The sequence below is a fragment of the Diadema antillarum genome, unplaced genomic scaffold, assembly GCF_040938485.1.
Source record: "Diadema antillarum isolate AM-2024a unplaced genomic scaffold, OU_Dant_1.0 seq00001000_RagTag, whole genome shotgun sequence".
NCBI lineage: Eukaryota > Metazoa > Echinodermata > Echinoidea > Diadematoida > Diadematidae > Diadema > Diadema antillarum.
Window position 1 is genome coordinate 298,147 of NW_027271838.1, and position 19,773 is coordinate 317,919.

The following is a 19,773-nucleotide window of genomic DNA, read 5'->3' on the forward strand; positions in this document are numbered from 1 at the left end:
ACTTTACTTGTTTCACAACATGAACAAATTTACATTGTTGTTGTAGTAGTCCCACACACTCTAAATTGTGTGTCTATTTTGTATCTGACATGTAATTTGTAGTAGAATTATGACACTCTTTCTTGTCCACATGAACCACAGTATATTGGAATTGCATTTTCAATGAAGAATTTACTGGAGCACATTAACAACTCTTGATTACAGTTTATTACCAGTACGGAACATGACTTTTGAAGTGGTACTGGCTACCCAGTGTAGCCTCCTCAATGTTCACACTGTTCTTCAAAATGGCCTTCCATTATCATCTCCGTAGTATTGCCAGATACACATTGAAACACTCAGATGAAGAGGGACGTTATGGGTAAAGCATTTTGTCTTCAAGGCTGTATTAAGCATTTTGTGGGATTAAGATTCAGGACCTTCAGCTGACAAGTCAAGAACATTACATCACAGTGCTCGTTACTCAATAAGAATGATAGATAATAGGTTAATTATCTCAAGTATGGAAACAAAACGCCTATGGCCTGTTCTAGCCACATCTACAGTTTGTACCTCTAGCTTGATGAGTAAATATTGTGAGTAATGTACCCTCAACAAGATGGCACTCGAATAGTTTTAGTAAGCAAATATAGAATAGCAATTGGAAATGTGCAAAGAGTTCTGGATGACTACAGTGCTTGTCATTTTTGTCCCCGCCGAACGAGTTCGAGCAGGGGACTATGAAACGGGCTCCGTACGTGTGTGTGTCCGTGTGTCCGTCCGTGTGTCCGTCCGTCCGTCCGTCCGTCCGTCCGTCCGTGTGTCCGTGTGTGCGTCCGTGTGTGATCAAAATCTTCAATTTGCTACTTCTCTGTCATTTATGAGCCAATTTTGATTCTGTTTGCTTTATATGATAGCACTACCTGCATGGGAGCTTTGAAATTTCTACACAGAATTTCAGTCGTGACCTTTGACCTTGACCTTTAACCTATATTGTACATTTTGCTACAAAATGCTACTCCTTCGCCATTTCTGACCCGATTTCGATTCCGTTTGCTTTATGTGATGGCACTAGGTGAGGGCTTCAAAACTTCTACACAGAATTTTGACCTTTGACTTCTTTGACCTTTGACCTTGATTTTTTGACCTATATTGTACATTTTGCTACAAAATGCTACTCCTTCGCCATTTCTAACCCGATTTCGATTCCGTTTGCTTTATGTGATGGCACTAGGTGAGGGCTTCAAAACTTCTACACAGAATTTTGACCTTTGACTTCTTTGACCTTTGACCTTGATTTTTGACCTATATTGTACATTTTGCTACGAAATGCTACTCCTTCGCCATTTTTAACCCGATTTCGATTCCGTTTGCTTTATATGATGGCACTAGTTGAGGGCTTCAAAACTTCTACACAGAATTTTGACCTTTGACTTCTTTGACCTTTGACCTTGATTTTTGACCTATATTGTGCATTTTGCTACAGAATGCTACTCCTTCGCCATTTCTAACCCGATTTCGATTCCGTTTGCTTTATGTGATAGCACTAGGTGAGGGCTTCAAAACTTCTACACAGAATTTTGACCTTTGACTTCTTTGACCTTTGACCTTGATTTTTGACCTATATTGTACATTGGCTACAAAATGCTACTCCTTCGCCATTTCTAACCCAATTTCGATTCCATTTGCTTTATGTGATGGCACTAGGTGAGGGCTTCAAAACTTCTACACAGAATTTTGACCTTTGACTTCTTTGACCTTTGACCTTGATTTTTTACCTATATTGCACATTTTGTTACAAAATGCTACTTCCGGCGGGGACATATGTTACGCACCGCGTAATTTCTACTTTTCCTTGTTGCTATTATTCCAGTAAAAGTGTACATGTAGATGGCAAATTTCCACTTAATTCTACTACATTGTACTCTACTCCAAATTGATTTGTAATTCATTTATTGCAGGTTCCATAGTGAGCATGAAAAGAAGGGAAAATGTCTCAGAAGGACACAGTCCAAGTGTATTGCATCAACAATAATAATATATGAATTTTACCTGCACAGACATATGACACATGACTTGCCCTCTTCTGTAAAGTGTTTCCATGTGTTTCGTCACCATGACGATTCTGCATTCATTGTTCTCTTGAGCATATTTATGCTATTTTTGTGCCATGACAATGTATGAGGCAACCCCTGAGATGGCGATCAACGTATCTACTTAATGTAAAGCTTGAGTTTGTCGAAACTGCTTCTAGAAATTATAGTTTGCATGCCACTGTGAGGAGACACCATCGACAACAACAAAAAAGGAAATATCGTGGATAACTTTATCTTTTATGTGCCATCATGGCCATCCCCAGAGACACAGTAAGACATTGAGGCACATTTGAAAAGATGTAGAATGACTCATGTTTCCTTTTTAATTTTCTCTGTAAACTCTGCTCATGTGGGGATGATTTACATCAGGAAATGTGACACTACCAACCAGTATGCTATGTTTGTACTTAACAATTTTTCTTTCTCGCGGGATATCTTTTTAAATGCATTTGGACTGATATCGCCAGAAGGAAAAGTCAACAATTGTGCATTTTCCGAAGCAATGTGTATAAACAAATGAATGCTTGTGAAGCTTGCATATTTTTATTCATAATTCTACCTCACCTCACAAACTTTACAAACTTTGTAATGGGATGATGGGTTTTTAAAAATGATATATACCACTGAATTCTTAACTCAATTGACCTGTAAGAGTCCACATCTGTAGCAGAATTATATAACGTATCTTATTAAGCATAAGGCATGCTTAGAAGAGTCTTTGGCCAACAGATGTCTCTGATGAATATATCAAAGAAATGATGCATAGCAAATTACATTACTGGATTACAGTCAAGTCATAATGTTTTAAAACGATGACTGCATATTTTTTAAAAGAGAGAAAATTTCAGGATTATCTAGATATATTCATGAATATGTATTAGCCGTATTTGCCATTCCTGTAAAACATTACCTCGAGCAAGTCCTTTCCTCTGCATTTGCACTACATGATTGGCTTCTCTTCATTGAAGTGTCGGTAAATTACTGTATACGCCATATTTTTAGCAAGTCTAATTTTTCTCCAATCGGGGACATCCCATCAATTTCAAGAGTGGTTAAATTCGCAGTTGTGGACTACAGTCTTGAATGGAGAAATTGATGCCTGCACATCACATTCATGTCGGGATGAGAGTTGATATTTACCTCCACCAAGGGAGGAGGTTATGTTTTCATGTTTGTTGGTTTGTCCGTGTGCAAAATTACTCAAAAAGTCGTTAACGGATTTGGATGAAACTTACAGGGAAGGTTGAGAATTACACAAGTAACAGATGATTGAAGTTTGGAAGTGATCTGGGAATTTTTATTGATTTTATGAAAGATTTTCATTATCTTAGCAGGCAGGGTCAATGAACTTTGGAGTTCAAGCTGCATATTTTTGAGGTTTTCATACGCGCACTTGAGTGCGTGCTCTAGTTTCTGGTCTAGGGCGAGGCGCGCCGTGCAACTGGCGTTGATGACGTAACAAAAGGTTTCTTGGGAAATCAGGTGATTTTCAGCATGCATACATATGGGTAGAAATCACTGATCTCTACAGAAGAACAAGCTCAATGGTGGAAATGAGCTGCTTGGTGGAGGTCTGCGCTCTCGGAGTGCTTCTTTAGTTTTGCTTGTTTTTAAATTTGCGAACAGCACCCGACTCGCAAAATTTGCAAAAATAAAAACCTCACAACATATTCAGCATACACAGTACACTGCATGACAACATGTTTTACTTTCTCGGACAGCAGGCAGCTAGAGCGAGATTAATTATCGCAGTCTAACTTGCAAAGTGCCATAGTCTTCTCAAAATCTTTATCACAAATGCATTTCTTGACAGCGAAGTTAGTAGGTGTTTGGAATGATAATCATTTGTTAATCTTATATTGGGCCACGTTCAAGTTCATCCCCCCCCCCCCCCCCCACTTATTTTCCAAAAATGAGATCTAAAACCTAGACATGTGTAGATTATTGAGCGCATGGGGCTCTATTGCTATGTTTTAAATGTGTATTAACTTTGTCTCTGAACTCAAATCTGTCAGAGCTAAAGTGGTAAATTGCCTAACAATTAGCCTGATTTGATAAGACAGATGTTTTGTTATGCTTTGCCTTCTCTGCTGACATAACCATGCAGATACAATTATTTTCCCAGTTTAATTGACAGAGTGATGATGATGACTAATACAATTTGCCAGCGTAGGGAGCGAGGGGAGACTCTTGAGTGCCTCTTATGCGTAGATGGTTTATAATCTTGATGGCCTATTGGTTAGAAACCGCTGGACTTTACTTTTATGGTCGTGAGGTCTGGAGACCACTTCGTCATGAGCATTAGTTCAGTGCAGCTGCACTGTCTATATGTGTGTTTATGTGTCTGTGTGTGTGTGAGAGAGTGAGTAAGTTAGCATTTCTTTTTTTTTGGGGGGGGGGGGGGCAGAGATAAAAGGGGATTAGGGGATGGGAAAGAGGGCTTTTAGTCTATACATGTAGGGGAGATGCTTAATTTGAGCATCATGCAGATTAAAGTATTAAGTGGCACCTGTCTCGATTAAAATGATGGCTGTGTAAAAACCCAAAGCAAATAGACTTACTAACACTATATCACAAACAATAAAAACAATATCAACAACAGAAGCATCCTAGCAGCATACAGTTCATACCCTTCACAGCGACTCCAACTCTCCCGTTTTCGACGGGAGATCTCCCGCCGAAAGCCCATTTTTGCAAAATCTCCCGTTCTCCCGCTTGAGATTTCATTTCTCCCGCCCTGGCTCTATATCTCCCGCTTGAAATGATTTATTACTTTAATATCATTGTTTGTTGAAAAATAAGCCTTAGATAGCATGAGAGAGCATCTAGAACTGAGCTTCCAGGGCCCTTCAAGCGGGCCCTGGACCCCCTGGCCGCAAGGAACTTCGCGCTTTGCGCACATCAAATTGGGGTCTCCCGTTTGATAGGGGTTTCAGGCGGGAGAATCTCCCGATCAGAAGGTGCTTGGGGGTGGAGTCTCTGCCTTCATAGAGCATACGCTTGGCATTGCTGACACTTGACACGAAGCCCTTCCCTGGTGATTCAGCCGTATCATCTGAGTACACAGATACACACCCTGTGGCTTCACATCTTAGGTAGAAAGTAACTTTCAATTTTGTATGTTCCTCTCTCCTTCTTTTTTCTCTCTCCCCCTCTCTCTCATCTTTCTCTCTTTCCTTCTGTCTCTCCCTCTCTCTCTCTCATTTTCTCTCTCTAGCTGTTTATCTTCCAAGGTTTTTTTTTCCTAGTTTTTTTTGCCTCATACTGGCCTCTTTTCTGAGATGAATACCATAAAAATCAGTGCCAGTATTTCCCAGCGGTCCCAACATACGTGATCATTTCATCTTGATGAAGTTGTGTAGCATTCTTATTGAAACTAGGAGAAAATGCAACATGCTGCTGGTAGTGCACTGGTTATTCAGACAAAATGTGAAATACTTCTTTTGCACCTTTCTGAGTGCATTGATCTTTTTGTTTTTGTTTTTTTGTTTTTGGCATACAGATGTATGTGTGCGTCCATAAAGGCATGTAATTGCAATTAGAAAAAAATTGTACAAGTTTGAGGATGATGCAGCTGCTGTACATATTGATATGTGTGTGATTGTTTCGTTTGAATGCAATATCAATGTGTACAGATGTGTGCCGCCTGCATCTTAGTTTTTCATGTTAGAGGAATGACATCCACACACTGACTGGCTTAAGGAAGCGCAGCGTCCAATCTACGAAATGCTGGCTCTGTGAAACGATAGATGGCATAAGTGAATCATATTTTTCCTGTGAATTTGTGAACGCAGCCACTCGCTTCCCCTGCGAGAGACATTAACCCCTTGCCCTCTACCGCCGTTATTCATACTCCTAATTGATCCTGGATGCTGACGCCGGGCAACACATGATCGCCATGGCGATGTACGGGTGGTGGTGATGAGAGCATAGCACATCTGGTATTAATTACACGATCGTGGCGGGAATCGCGCGGTTCACCGTCACCGCTGTAAATCGTCTCGCTGCGACTGAAGAAGTGAGATGCGTCACCCTTTTTCTTGGTGGAAATTAATGACTGCCTTCTCATGGATGACATCGTGGGGCTCGTGTCGTGAATTGGAAAGAGAAAGGAACAAATTAAATGTGGCATTCCTTGGTGTCTGGGATAGAGATGAGAAGAAATACTGTCAACAATTCATTGCCTTTTGTTCTCGCTTCTTTTTTTATTCTTTTAGATGATGTGAATTATGAGGACTTATTAGCATCCTGTAGCTGTCATCACAAAATTCATTGAGTCATATTCTTTATGAGAGACACAGGTTATGCAGTGTTCATACGACAAACAGTAATAATTTACACCCGAGTGATGAGATGTATATAATGTGCAGGGGAAAACGTGCGGGCAACAGGAGAAGACTTCGTTGGTCTGCTTGACACATGACCCAAACACTCTTTGAGAAATAGCCTGCACTGACGAACAATCTCTTTTCCATTGTCACTCTCTTTGCAGATTACCCCATGTCATTGTCCTCTGTTTTGCAATATTACCCCCTTCTTAACCCATAACACCCCACATTCACCTTTCATCTCCTCCAACAGGCAGTAGCTTTTACACTTCCTGCCACGCAGCATAGTGCCATGTGCTTGAATGACCAGTCAGTACACTAGTTAACATAGTTACCTACTAATATATTAAATTGTCTACAGGCTAACATAATTATATACTGGGAGATGATTGGTTATAATGCAATCATGTGAATGATGATCTTAAAAGCTTAAAATGAGAGAGAAGTTTTTATTCTGCCATGTGAAATACAGTCAATGAATCTTAAAATGAAAGTAAAGAGATGCAGTCATCAAATCATAAAAATGTGATTGTTGGTCAAGTCAGATGATCAATTCGATATAGATGCCTTGATGATATACTGTACACGTCACACATTTTGCGATCTTATTTTTCATGAATCAGGACTTTCCAACAATTTCATGAGTGGTCAAATTTGCAATCTTGGAGTACCGCAGTGGACAGAGAAATGTAAACATGCAAGTTGCATGCATATCAGGATCAGAGCTAATATTTTCGTGTTTTTTTAATTTGCACGTAGTGCCCAACTCGCAAATTTCATGGAAATAAAAACCCCACAAAATATATGGCATAAACAGGAGATAACTATTAGTCAAGATTAGTGTAGAGATAGAAACGAAAAGAGATTTGGAGAGAGAAACAGCAGTGGAGGAATATATGACTAAATTGTCTGCCCCAGCTCTGATGACTATCTGTCATGGGCTCGATGAAAAATTGTAGATATTTCGCTTTAGAAATTGGCTTAAACACACTGTGTGTGTCAGAGGCATGCATTGTAAATTGAATCAGTTTTTTAATGCTTTGTATGAGTCACAAGCTTATATGCATCGCAAGGCAAAGCATGGTAGTGTTGTCTGGTTCATCTTTTTCTTTTTTTCAGGGATGGGGAAAGTAGAACAAGTGACGTGAAAAGCTGCAGCAATGGGTGACTGCCACAATGCTTTGAGGGAATCTGTGCATTATATCATATATAATTTATGAAACTCAAAAAGCATCTAGGATGTGCATTGTTTATAGACATCGATAGACATCCCAAATGCATGCTGAGATGTCAATGATGCAGAACAGTATCATCAAAATATTCATGAGGAGAAATTACAAATCTATCATTTCCAAGGTTTTTGATTCTGATTTAATGGATATTGTATACAATCATTAGTATACACCTGCTTACATTGTATGTAACAGAAAAATCACCTAGAAATTTTCCATGTACAGTGTATTATGATTGTGTAATAGGCAACGCTCCATTCAGCCTTTCCAATATCCAGCACTTGAAATGAGTTCTGTATAACTTCAACCATGCATAGCCTACTTCAACTGGCAACACCTGTCTCCTCTTTCTCCAATTTTCAATATACATTGTAAGTGGTCATAAAGGAGCACTTTACTTGTCATTTGTAAGGCGATATTAGATTACCATTCTATTTCTTTCTCAGTGATTACTCAAACATGCTCTGATTGTAGTGCACCATCTTGTGAAGTTTGGTTTCAATTTGTTCTTTGATATGGAGAATGTTTCCTCTTTTGATGTATAGGGTGAGATTGTTTAAAGGTTATGAATTCATAGTTTGTGTGCGTATTTCTAAATCGAGACTTGATAGTGATTGAAGCCCCAAGTCAAGTACTGAAATGAGAAATTAGTGTTATCTTTTTTTCAAGACAAATTTGACATTTTTAGACCTTGGAGACAATGTGCATTGCTGGAGAATTGTTCATTTCACAAACACCATTGGACTCATATGGCTGTGGGATTGAGATAATCATTTGTCTCATGAAGAAATCATAGGTTTGACATACAACACTTTGCTCGCTGCTGCTGAATTTCGTCAGGTACAATGAGACACAGGGGTGCATGCACATAAGTTATAAACATGTTTGCAGGCCTACAGTTGCCAGCACTCCGCCTCCTGGGGCAGTTTGGGTAGCATGCCATCCTGTGTCCACTGCTTGACAGTCCCGTTGAGCAGCTCTGTCACAGATGTTGGAGATGGGATCTCAGCAGTGATGTCTGCCTGGATGTTGGTGGCGGTGGATGGTTGTTTCTTGTGTCGATGAAGGCAAATACAAGAACATCCATGATTCAGGAAACTCAACTTTGACTACATCTCTGTTGATGTCATCTTCGTTAAGTCAAATCTGGATGGCTTCCTGCAATCTTGTGGTGTACCAATGCCACACGAGATCTGCGGCTCCACAAATCAAGATTCCGGTCAGGAGGATATTGGTATCAGCTGGTCCCTTTGACATGCAAGAAATGTCCAATCATGGTTAATCTGGGATTCCCTCCAGTATCCTTAACATAATCTTCTGGATTGATTGCAGCTAAGAGATTCATTTCCTCACTCGCCAGACCACAAAGCCCCTCAGATTAGCACACATCCTTCGATGATATGAGTGCAAATGAATGCTCTTAGCCTGCAGGTAACACATCTCACAATTCATCCATTACAGTTTAATTGTTTGACTGGATGATGAAGATGCTTCATTGGAATCGATCCATTGGCTAGTGATTTCTTTTGCATAATTGAGGGGAAGTACCTGTAGGTGATAGGAGGGGTAAACATTCATACAATCTCAAAACTGATAAGTTGAAGAAGTTTTAGTGTGAATTGGCAATGCACCATGGAAATAACGTAGATGCTTTTCATCTCATAATCAAAGTCATCTAATTCATACATGTACAGTTGAATCTTGTGAAGTATTTCACCTCGAGGAATAACAGGTGATATGTGTCGTAGTTTGATATTAAGTAGTGAGCCTATTATAGAAATGACCAAAAAAATGTTGGACTAACACTAAAACATGATTAAGATGATGATGATGATGATTAATTATTATTATTATTATCATTATTATTATACGTACAATTATCATAATTACTATTATAGTATTATTATCATTATCATTATTGCCTAGAAATTATTCATGGGGCTTTCTAACTTGTTAAGCTGATGTCCAAGAACAAACCGTCTTTTATGCAATGTATCATGGTACTGAAACATGGATTGAATGGTGTCAAGCGAATTGTGAGATCATTGGCTTTTCTTTTTGAAATGTGTGAGGAATCAAATGCCACGGGTCATGTGTTCAAGACTGCTGCCTTGCATTTCCTTTAGGGCATGATGTTGAATTACTCACTGGCTCATATGGGGCTGAAAGTTTGTATACAAAGTCATATATGTTTTCCATCAGTTTGTGGCTTTTTCTTAGTGTCTTTAATTTCATGTCTTTGTTTTATTTAGTACATTTTCCTTCAACAGAGCACAGTGCACAATGAGAAGGAATTTGCAATCATGTTTTTCTGTTTGGGATGCTATTGCGGTTTAGTGGATCAAGCAACAATATTGAATCTTGAGTTCAATGAATCAAGTCTGCTAGCAGTAGCTGTAGTACCCAAGGGCAAAGCACTGGCTTTATCCTCTTTGCATAGCCCTTCAGAGGGGTCTTATAAGTCCACCAGACTTTTGCTCATTTGATTACAAGCAGTTAATCACTTCCTCGATGGCCATGTTCAGTGTAAAATTAATCCAAACAACAATTAACAGAGAACTATTGTAGGACTCCATTCACTGTAACTGTAACAAATGCATACGTGCATTTTGAGTAGGTTTATGATGTCACAATCATGTACTTGCTTGTCCTTGTAAAGTACCAACTGACGAACTTATTTCATGTCGAGCTGCCACCTGTTGTATTCATCGCTTGATAGAAATACTCTGTTTATTCATCAAGCTCTAGGAAAAAGTGAACGGAAATAAAACATAATAGAAGGCCTTTGCAGAGGATATGTGTGGAAAAAGAAGAAAATTGCTTCTTTGTCTATGAACAGTGAGAAGATGAATTATTCACTTGGCACATTGAATAGAGATATTTTAGTGCAGGTAAAATATAGCAAGGATAGAGTGAAGCTGTCTCATGGTCAATTTTGATTGGCCAGTTTGCAAATCAATTCAAATTCTTTGCTCACCTCCTTCACAACAATTATCCCCAGCAATCTATTGAAAAAAAAAAAAAATCACAAAACAAACAAAACTCTCCTATGTTTTTCTCTGGGTGTGACAAAAGTGTAGACAGGCATTCTGGCTCCGGAAATAGAATCTAAAGTTGGAGGCATGTGTACCGTAAATAGCCCATCATTAGACATCCGAGTCAGAATCACCTGTGAATTTGAAGACATTAGCAAACCAGTCTATTTCTGAAGTAACTATTCCCCTCTACTCAAACCGCTCCAATCCTTGTGCTCATTCCCTCCCCCACCTGCTGCGCAATGTCACCTCACGAGCATGGCACCTGTAGCGCGGAGAGCTTAGGCGGTCAGCAATTGTCCGCTGACTAAACGGCCTAGTGACTCCCCCACACCTGCGTGTTCCCTATCCAGGGAAGGTCAGCCTTAATGGAGAGTGACCCACTAGCGAAAAATCTGGTCTCGTTATAGAAACATGCCTCTTGAGGTTAGAGCAGCCTGTTCCCATGTTACGTATTTCACACTTATTTTCGTTGAGATTTGCGGTGGTAGAGCCTAATCCCTTTGCAGGACAAATCTTCTCAAGCGAGCCTGCTGGACGAAACTTGCTGATATCATAATCATGTGGTAGGTTTTTAAAATAAGAACTTGCCCTGTCTTGCCTAACATCCTCCCCTTGGTATTGCTTCCAAATAAAGATCAACACTTTTCTGATATTTTTTAGGTAAATTGAAGAGAAGATGATGACTTAAAGAAGAATAGTAACTATGACCATGAGAATCGTAATGATAATAGCGATGAATATGAATATGATCTTAATTCTTTCAATAATTCTGAAGAGATGAAAAAGAAGCAAGACAATAAAACTAATCTTGAAGAATCACAGCCAAAATGTCAAGAAACACTCTGCATTTGTAGTGCATTTTGTTGATTTATTTTTTATGACTCAAGAATGTTTATTTTGTCACAAATCCCGGCAAGGACAGGTTGAATGTAAGTCAGTCATCTACAGATGGTACAGGATTGAGGATCCTTGAAATAGCAGGATGATCATGTGATTTCTACACCATCGTGGTAGTAGTCTGTATCTGCTCAGCACACCAGACTTTATAGACAGTGAGTTTTTCTGTGCTTTGCAAAATGATGTGATCGTCACTTTGATTGAAATCTTGGTACAACCATGATTACCTTCAGTGATTGGCAAAATGAAGATATGAGTGTATTTCTTTCCACGCAAAGTCCTTAACTATCAACATGTCGTTTTTGGAAGTAGGTTAATCTTGTCATAATTGGAGCTGCAGAAGTAGAGTATCAGAGAATCTGTGTTGGTATCCATGCTGTACGTCTTGCTCTTGGGTAACTACGAGGTAATCATTCTCCATCCCTCAGTCAAGCTTTCATAAATTTGTATGTTATATAAGTAAATTTGAGGTCATAGGACAGTGTTTGAAGTTTGTGATAATCACTTCTGTGTTGCATACTTCATACTTTTCATTTCCAGCGGTCTTAAACTTTTGGATACTAGTAATGTGTTTGAAAGAAAGAAAGATAGATCCAAAAGATATAACCCCCCCCCCCCCAAAAAAAAGAGCCTAATCATAGTTTGATTTTCGTCATGATCTTGAGATATTTCCAGTATCATTTTGTGATATTTTCAGGACAAGACACACAGATACACGTAGCATGACAGAAAAAAGCATATCGAGGAACAAGGGTCAGGGAGTTTGGTAAAGAGCTGTATCCCCACCCCCACCCCTTCCCTCAGTGCTCAGCCTTTTTTCCCATGAGGTAAAATGAAGGTTTGAGTCAGAGCCAAGCAAGATTTATTCATGGTTTCCTGTCTCTATTTTCCCTCTGTCTTTTTTTCCTCTCCCTGGTCCAGGCTGAATCTTAATCACTCTGCAGCAACTGTCGGCAGGTGCAACGTGTCAAGGAGCTCCACTCTCTCGCCTTCCACCAACGAGGGGATGATGTCGCAGCTCGCTGTTTGGGGTTACTGCCACATGTGACGTTAACTCTGAAGCAAGCAAAACCATCCTTGTGTCCCTGCGTTGTAGGGCAGCAAGCAGCGTGAATGTAGGTGAGATCCTGCGCCGACAATGTGGAATCTCTAGTAACTTTTGAAGACTTGAGTTGGCATTTCTGAGTGATTCAGTGAATTTGGTTAAGACGTGTGATCATGAGCCGAATGAATGGATCCCCCAAGATGGGGACCAAGGTTCACGCTCCGGGAAGCCCCAAGATGGGACGGGAGAGGAGCAGGACTCCTCCCAATCCCTTGAGAGGACAACCGATGAGCAGCCCCAAGCTTGGGCGTTCTGGGAAGGCACACAGCCTGGGAAACATCCACGCAAACAATGAACTCAGCATCGCCGAGCCGCCACCCCCGATTCAGCATGCATCTTCGGGGCCCATCCACAGTAGTTCACACATCCATGCCCCAAGGCCGCTTAAAGCGCCGATGGTGATGGATTCCAGCGAAACAGTGCCTCATCCCTTGGACATTAAACTCATGTCTGGAGGTCCTCCCCGGGCAGGGGATGTCACCCATGTTGGTGCCACCAGGATTCACAGCCTAGGGTATGGCACGGGGAGCGACAGCAGCAGGAGCGCCACGCCCACTCATGCATTCGACAATCACCTTGAGGACAAAGAAGAGATGCGATTGAGGGAGTTGGAGGAGGCGCGGGCGCGGGCAGCACAGATGGAAAAAACGATGCGATGGTGGTCGGACTGCACGGCCAACTGGCGGGAGAAGTGGGGCAAGGTGCGTGCAGAGCGCAACAAAGCGCGGGAGGAAGTGAGGCAACTGAGGCTCAAACTGGAAGCAACCATGAAGGAGTGCATCTCTCTAAAGCGGGAGAAACACGGACTACTCTCGGATAATGATCAGCTGCGAACGACGGTCAAGGAGCTCAAGGGTGACGCGGATGGTCCTCACCTAGAGATCAACAACACCAACGAGCAGCCGGAACGGGATGTGGGTGTGATGCAATTGCCACGCGACCTGACTGCCGCCCCGCCAAACGTGGACTTTGTGTCGCAGATCATGCAATCACAGAACATTGTCCAAGAGCCCCCACCGGAGGTGACCCTGTGTGACACCATGAGCCAGACTGACCTGCCGATGTGTAGACCCATGGAGATCCAGACCTCGCCAATGTGGGAAGGAGAGCTGCCCAACGGAGGTCTCCTGGGAGGCCTGGACCTGTCCAGCCGTAGGGGAAGCCAGAGTGGGTCATCCCACAGCTCAAGGGACAGGGACAGCCCGAGCAGGAGGAGCAAGAAGGACATGCCTTCACCCTCAGAGGAGAAAGCTGAACAGAGGGCTTTCATGCTGCAGATGAAACTGGATGAGGCCTCCAAGACAGTCCAAGTTGAACGCCAGTAAGTACATGTTTACCAATCTAGCTAGCAGAATTCTTTGTGTGTGTGTGTGTATGTGCAATGGCAACATTGAACTACTAAAGGAACACTGTTTCCTACTAAAGGAAACAGTGACAACTCACATTTGAAACCCAGAGGAGGATGACGTAAGGATGCCATTAACTAGGCTAAGAGATCATACTATCATACCCCCACCCAACATATGCAAAAGCACACATGGACCATACTATGCTGAATGGTTCTCTAGTTAGAGACATATTACATGAAAGCAGCATTAAAAATTGTTGCAAAGGAGCAATTGTTGCATTCTCTTCTTAGGGCATGGCTATCCGCTGCTTCTTCCTGTCGAGGTTGGTGTTTCTTGCCAGCATCTATAGGCATTCATTGCGTGACTGATACACACTCACACACAATAGTGTGTACCTCACGTCTGAGTGTCAAATAAACTTACTTCCCCTCATCCACCCCTACCGCAACTGAATAAGATGACAAATTGATTTGATGAGCAGCACACGTGAAAAAAAAATGATTGTGTATATTATAAATATATGTGCTTCCTTGAGGAAGTGAGAGGTATTTCAATTATTATTGTAGGCATGATTCATGCTTGTCAAACGGCATTGTAGAAAAACAACATCTTTCTTATGTTGTTATTGCTCTTTGGTTGATGATGGTTAGGGAGATAGAGCTCTCTAGGTTCCTCGAATTGAAACCTTCCCCCATATCTGAAGGACTACAATAGTGGCTACAAGCATCTGAAGGGCCCCCATCATCTATTTTTTAAAACAGAATTAGGCTCTCACCATCTGCCATGTCACAAAATAGACTGTATACAGCAGTAGTTGCTCATGAAGAACTGTTGTCAGTATAGCATACTGAATGAGCTTTTGCGTGTCTGTGTGTGTGAGTGTGCATGTGTATATAATGTACATGTATGTCTGGGTGCAACAGTTTGTGTGTGTCTATGAGAATAAAACATGCCAGTTATTAATGTCAGTGCAATGTTTATTAGATTTGCTTGTAGGTCTCTGAAAATGTCTCCCTACAGCAAGGTTGACATGTGTGTATTGACACTGTTGAGGAATTGAGAGAACATCAATTTCATGGCATATTACAAGAGGTAACCTATTATTGTCCATTGCAGGTAGAATATAATCATTATTATTTTTTTTTTTTTTTTTTTGGGGGGGGGGGGGGGGGGAGGGGGGGGGGGAGGGGAGGGGAGGGTACAGACTCTACAGGACCATAGTATGTTATTTACTCTTAGATTCCCACCAAACAGACCAACTATCTCTGCCCATCCAAAGGTGGACTAGTGCTTTATTGCCTAGCTGCACCCAGGCAAGACATTCATTCAATCACAGCAAGTTTTGTCCATGTTACCATGGTAACAGGGATATCGACTTGAATACAAATCCATCACAAAATACTGACTGCAAAGCGATCACGCTAACATGCACAACAATTGGCAGTTCATGAAAATTTCAGTATGCCATTCATGAATATAGCCATGTTGTGATACATGCCTTATCTTAAATACAGAAAGTGTCCAAATGATTAGCATCAGTGCTAAAGGATTTGCTGCTGTTATGTTTGGTATGCAATTGACAAGACGGAAGTACATTGTTCCAGCACATTCATGAGTGATGCTGAGATACAACCCCTCCCCCCCCCCCCATCCTGTAACTGCCCTTACCAGACCTCAAATCTTGGCACAGATTTCTTTTCCTTCGTCTAAAAATACACCCATATGACCAAGGGGTAGAGGACTGTCGGAAGAGTGTGCCACTTGCTCACTACAATCACTCAAAGGCAACATTTGTCTTCTTAAAGAAGTATTGTCTTAAAAACAACACCAACAACAAGTCTAAGGCACTCAAGTACTGCCAAGCCACATTCCCATACGTATAAAGATGTGTGAGGCAAATTATCGGGAAGGATTAACAGGTAGCGAAGAGGTTACTTTGTCAGTTGTGAGTTGAAAATGGGGCCTTTCAATGTAGTTCTGTTTGGGTTTTTTTTTGAAAAAAAAATGTATTTCTTAAAATAGACACTTCTGTGATGATTAGAAATGAACATTTAGAGTAAAAAAAAAAATTGACTCTTGGAATGTGATCTTCATTGTTCAGTTGAACTCTGCCATACAGGCAAGAATGTTTCAGAGATAATGATCTCCTCTGAAAGCTTGCTTGGCTATTGTCATTGATTGTTGAGCCTTTCATGAAAGATGGATTATTCATCTAGTGATGAATGATGTCTTTTGTTCCCCTTTTCTCTTTCTCTCCCTTATGCTCTCTGTGAGTTAATGTGTATGTGCATGTGTGTTCCTGTGTGTATGTATGTTGGGTTTTTTTGTGTGTGTGTACAGGATAAGTATTGTATATATTTGAATGTACTCGATCTCACCACTTGGCAGAGTTTGCACCTGCTTTATTGTGCTAATTGTGCCCTGCCTCAATTTTTCAGTGTTGTTGTTTTAAAGGGAGGATTCAGTGACTTTGATGGCTATTAAATCTACTTGTTTTTCTTCCTTTTTGCCAAGTAATGTGAATGTGTGTGTGCATACTTGCCAACTCTATCGCATTTGGCGGTAGAGTACCGCTTTTGAAAGATTTCAAGCTACAGCTGTAATACGGCTGCTTGCTTAGGCAGCATGGATTCTACCACTTTCTCAAATGAAAATGTTGGCAAGTATGGTGTGTGTATGTCACAAGCTTGAATTGAGAAGGTGAAAAAATCACAGCAATATTTTGTTTTTCTGATAGTTTGCCTCTCAGATAGGGTTGTTTTGGAGGCTCTGATATAAATAGTATACAATGTGTAGATGGAAAAGGTTACAAGATTTATCAATTTGCCCCGTAACTTAAAGAATATTGCCGCTTTTATGACACTGTCAGAATCTTTTGATTCTGTACATGTGGACATGCACATGTCAGCTTATGTTATGCAGTTCATCGATAACAAGATACAAACATAAATTACTCCAGAGTTTTCGTGTTATCGAAGCGGTCGGCATGGCAATGCCATTCTGATGTGAGTCATTTTGATTTCAGTTCACTTCAATTACTTTTGATTTCCCAGAGAGAAGGACACCCTCCACCAGACAATCAACAAGTTGGAGCAGGAGGTCACTGCCCTTAAGATCAGGAACGCAGACTTGCAGGAGGCTAAGGACGCAGCACTCAGAGAGGTATTATGACAAGTTTCATTTTCTTACCATATAGAGGGTCTCTTTTCAGTCCCATGTATTTCTTTTGAGGTCAATAATCTCCTTTATCACTCCCCTCAGAATGGCAAGTCCTCCCATTATCATTTCATACTCTTTCATTTGAAGTACTAAGTAGGAGGAGCAAGGGCTCAGTATAAGATCACTCTTTTAGTAATCCTTCAAGGAAATTAACCTGACCACAGCAGCGGAAATACACTCTGATGAAAATCACACACACACACACACACAAAATACATATCAGTGAAATGTATTATGCACAGGAAGAAATGTGGGTATGAGGGTGAAGATGTTGATATGGCATATCACAATTCAAAAAAAAATGTTAAAATTCTCACATTCCCACCTTAATTTCTGATATTTGGTGGTAATTTGGGCATCAATAACGGTGATGATAATCCTTTGTTCCCAATACTGCAGCAATCAAATCTTGTTTTGTTACTGAGCAGCTAGAATGTTGTACCAATTTGAAGGTTGTTCATTTGCTTGAAACATAGGCGGTTGCTATAGAAGTGCATGACATGCAAGCATTAATTTATTCAGCCCCATTCAATATGTGATAAGCCGGCATGATATGACATCAATAATTGCAGTGATGCGAGCGACTGAATCCTGGCAGCTGCAGACCCACAGACAGTACCATTGCAGAGCTCACATGAATGAGTTTGGTGAATGTGGTTGAGCGTTGTTGGCATAGGTAGTTTTGGATGTCTCAGCACGTACAAATGGTGCACAGTGCAGTGCACTTGATAGTAGATAAGATAACACCCCGAAACTCCTTCTAGCTTGGAGTTCGTTGCTCTGTGACGCCGCTGATGTCATGCACGCAAGCTGGCATAATGACGGTTAGTCAGCGCTAAAAATGGCCTCTTCTTTAAACCGTTTGGAGCAATCGAATATTCATGATGTAATATAACTGTATGAGGAAGAACTTTAGCAAGTCCTCATGGCGATGTGAGCAGACCATATAGTACGCTATACAAAGCCATGCTCATACTTCCAGAAATCACATACTGCAGAAGAAACATGGTAAAGTGAGATGGATAACGGATAAACTTGAAAGTTGTCAGCAACATGCTTTTAATTATTCGAAATTCAACTGGCTCATATTCTTGGTGTAAACTGGGCCTACATAACATCAAAATCATACATGCATGTAGTCAAACAACAAGCAACTATAGGGGAAGTATTATCACCATATAAGTACTTCTGTCATCACCTAAACCACAATAATAGTCATAACTACCATTAACTTCATCATCATTGACTCTATGACAATAATCATCATTATCGTCAAAAACACAATTACCTTTGTATTGGTTGTCATCAATACGTGTGCTGTCATCATTATCCTTGTCATATTTTGTCAACATCGTCACAATCAGCAATGCCTTCATTATCCTTGTCCTTTTTCTTACCATCCTAAACATCTCATTGTGATTTACATCTGATTCCTTATCGTCATCACCATCACCACTTATCATCTTTACATCATCATCATTATTGTCATCATTACCATCAGCATCAGCATCATCAGCATCATCAGCATCATCATCATCAGCATCATCATCATCATTCTCGTCATTGTCGTCATCATCGTCACAACGGCCACCGTCCACAGCGATACCTGTCCTTTTCTCTCTTTGGGTTCATCCCTGTCAAATATTTTCATCAACGTCTCTTTCCCATGGCTGATGTAAGGGCTGTCACCACATATTCGCCAGGCACCAATCTGCTGCATTTATAGCCATTTCCTAACCTTTGCTGCGACCTCTACAGCAGGAATAAAATGTCGCTTTACCATCCCGGTTCTTTCCCTTGTCAATGCACATCAGTCAGGTCATTATCCTTGCCTGTGTCCTCTCTGTTAAACCCGATTAGGGCTTTACACAGATGCTGCCCACAAAATTTCAAATGTAGTTTTCCAGTTTCTGTCATCTGCTATACTGACCTCAGGGACAAAAATAACCTAATTGATATTAGAAGAAGAAAAAAGATAAACCTGGAAATTTCAAGCTCAATAGAAAACATGGCCACATCATGGACTATGGTAAGATGTAAGATAAAAGGTGATATTGAAATGCTAAGTGTTTTGCAAGGATCATTTCCAGAATGTCCCTAGATGCCCACAATTTAGAGCTATAAAGAAGACCACGACAAACATATTCCTGTTTGGTTCATGTGACTGTTTCTGGGATGCACTTTTCAGGATGATGTGTATCATTTTCAGTAATTGTCACCTGACATTTTTTTTTTATTAGCATGTGAGATAGAAAGATCGCTTCTATTAAAAGCTACAACAGCTGTATCTGCTACTGATTTATGTTAGTCTCAAAAAGAAATGAATACTGATGAAAGCTGATAGACAGCTGTGAAAACAAGTAGCAAACTCCCTGAATAGTACTACAATTTTTAGCCTAATTTGCTGTAACCATTCCTCTCAATTGTCATGAAATGCTCATTACATCTTATTGATTTGGCCTTACTTGAGTGAATTATAGAAAGGCAAAGAGTTTGGGGTACATGAAATGTAGTCAAACAGTAGTATTGA

The 19,773-nt window shown here is 40.6% G+C and overlaps 1 protein-coding gene across 1 annotated transcript in view; it reads left to right on the top strand.

Annotated features, from left to right (window-relative positions):
- The window catches only part of LOC139742447 (coiled-coil domain-containing protein 102A-like), a 73,304-nt gene that overhangs the window by 25,412 nt on the left and 28,119 nt on the right, over positions 1-19,773 (top strand). The window contains exons 3-4 of the mRNA XM_071652986.1: positions 12,492-13,996; positions 17,078-17,186. Coding sequence (XP_071509087.1) covers positions 12,789-13,996; positions 17,078-17,186 — 1,317 coding nt within the window. The 5' untranslated portion in view covers positions 12,492-12,788. The remainder of the gene's footprint in view (positions 1-12,491; positions 13,997-17,077; positions 17,187-19,773) is intronic.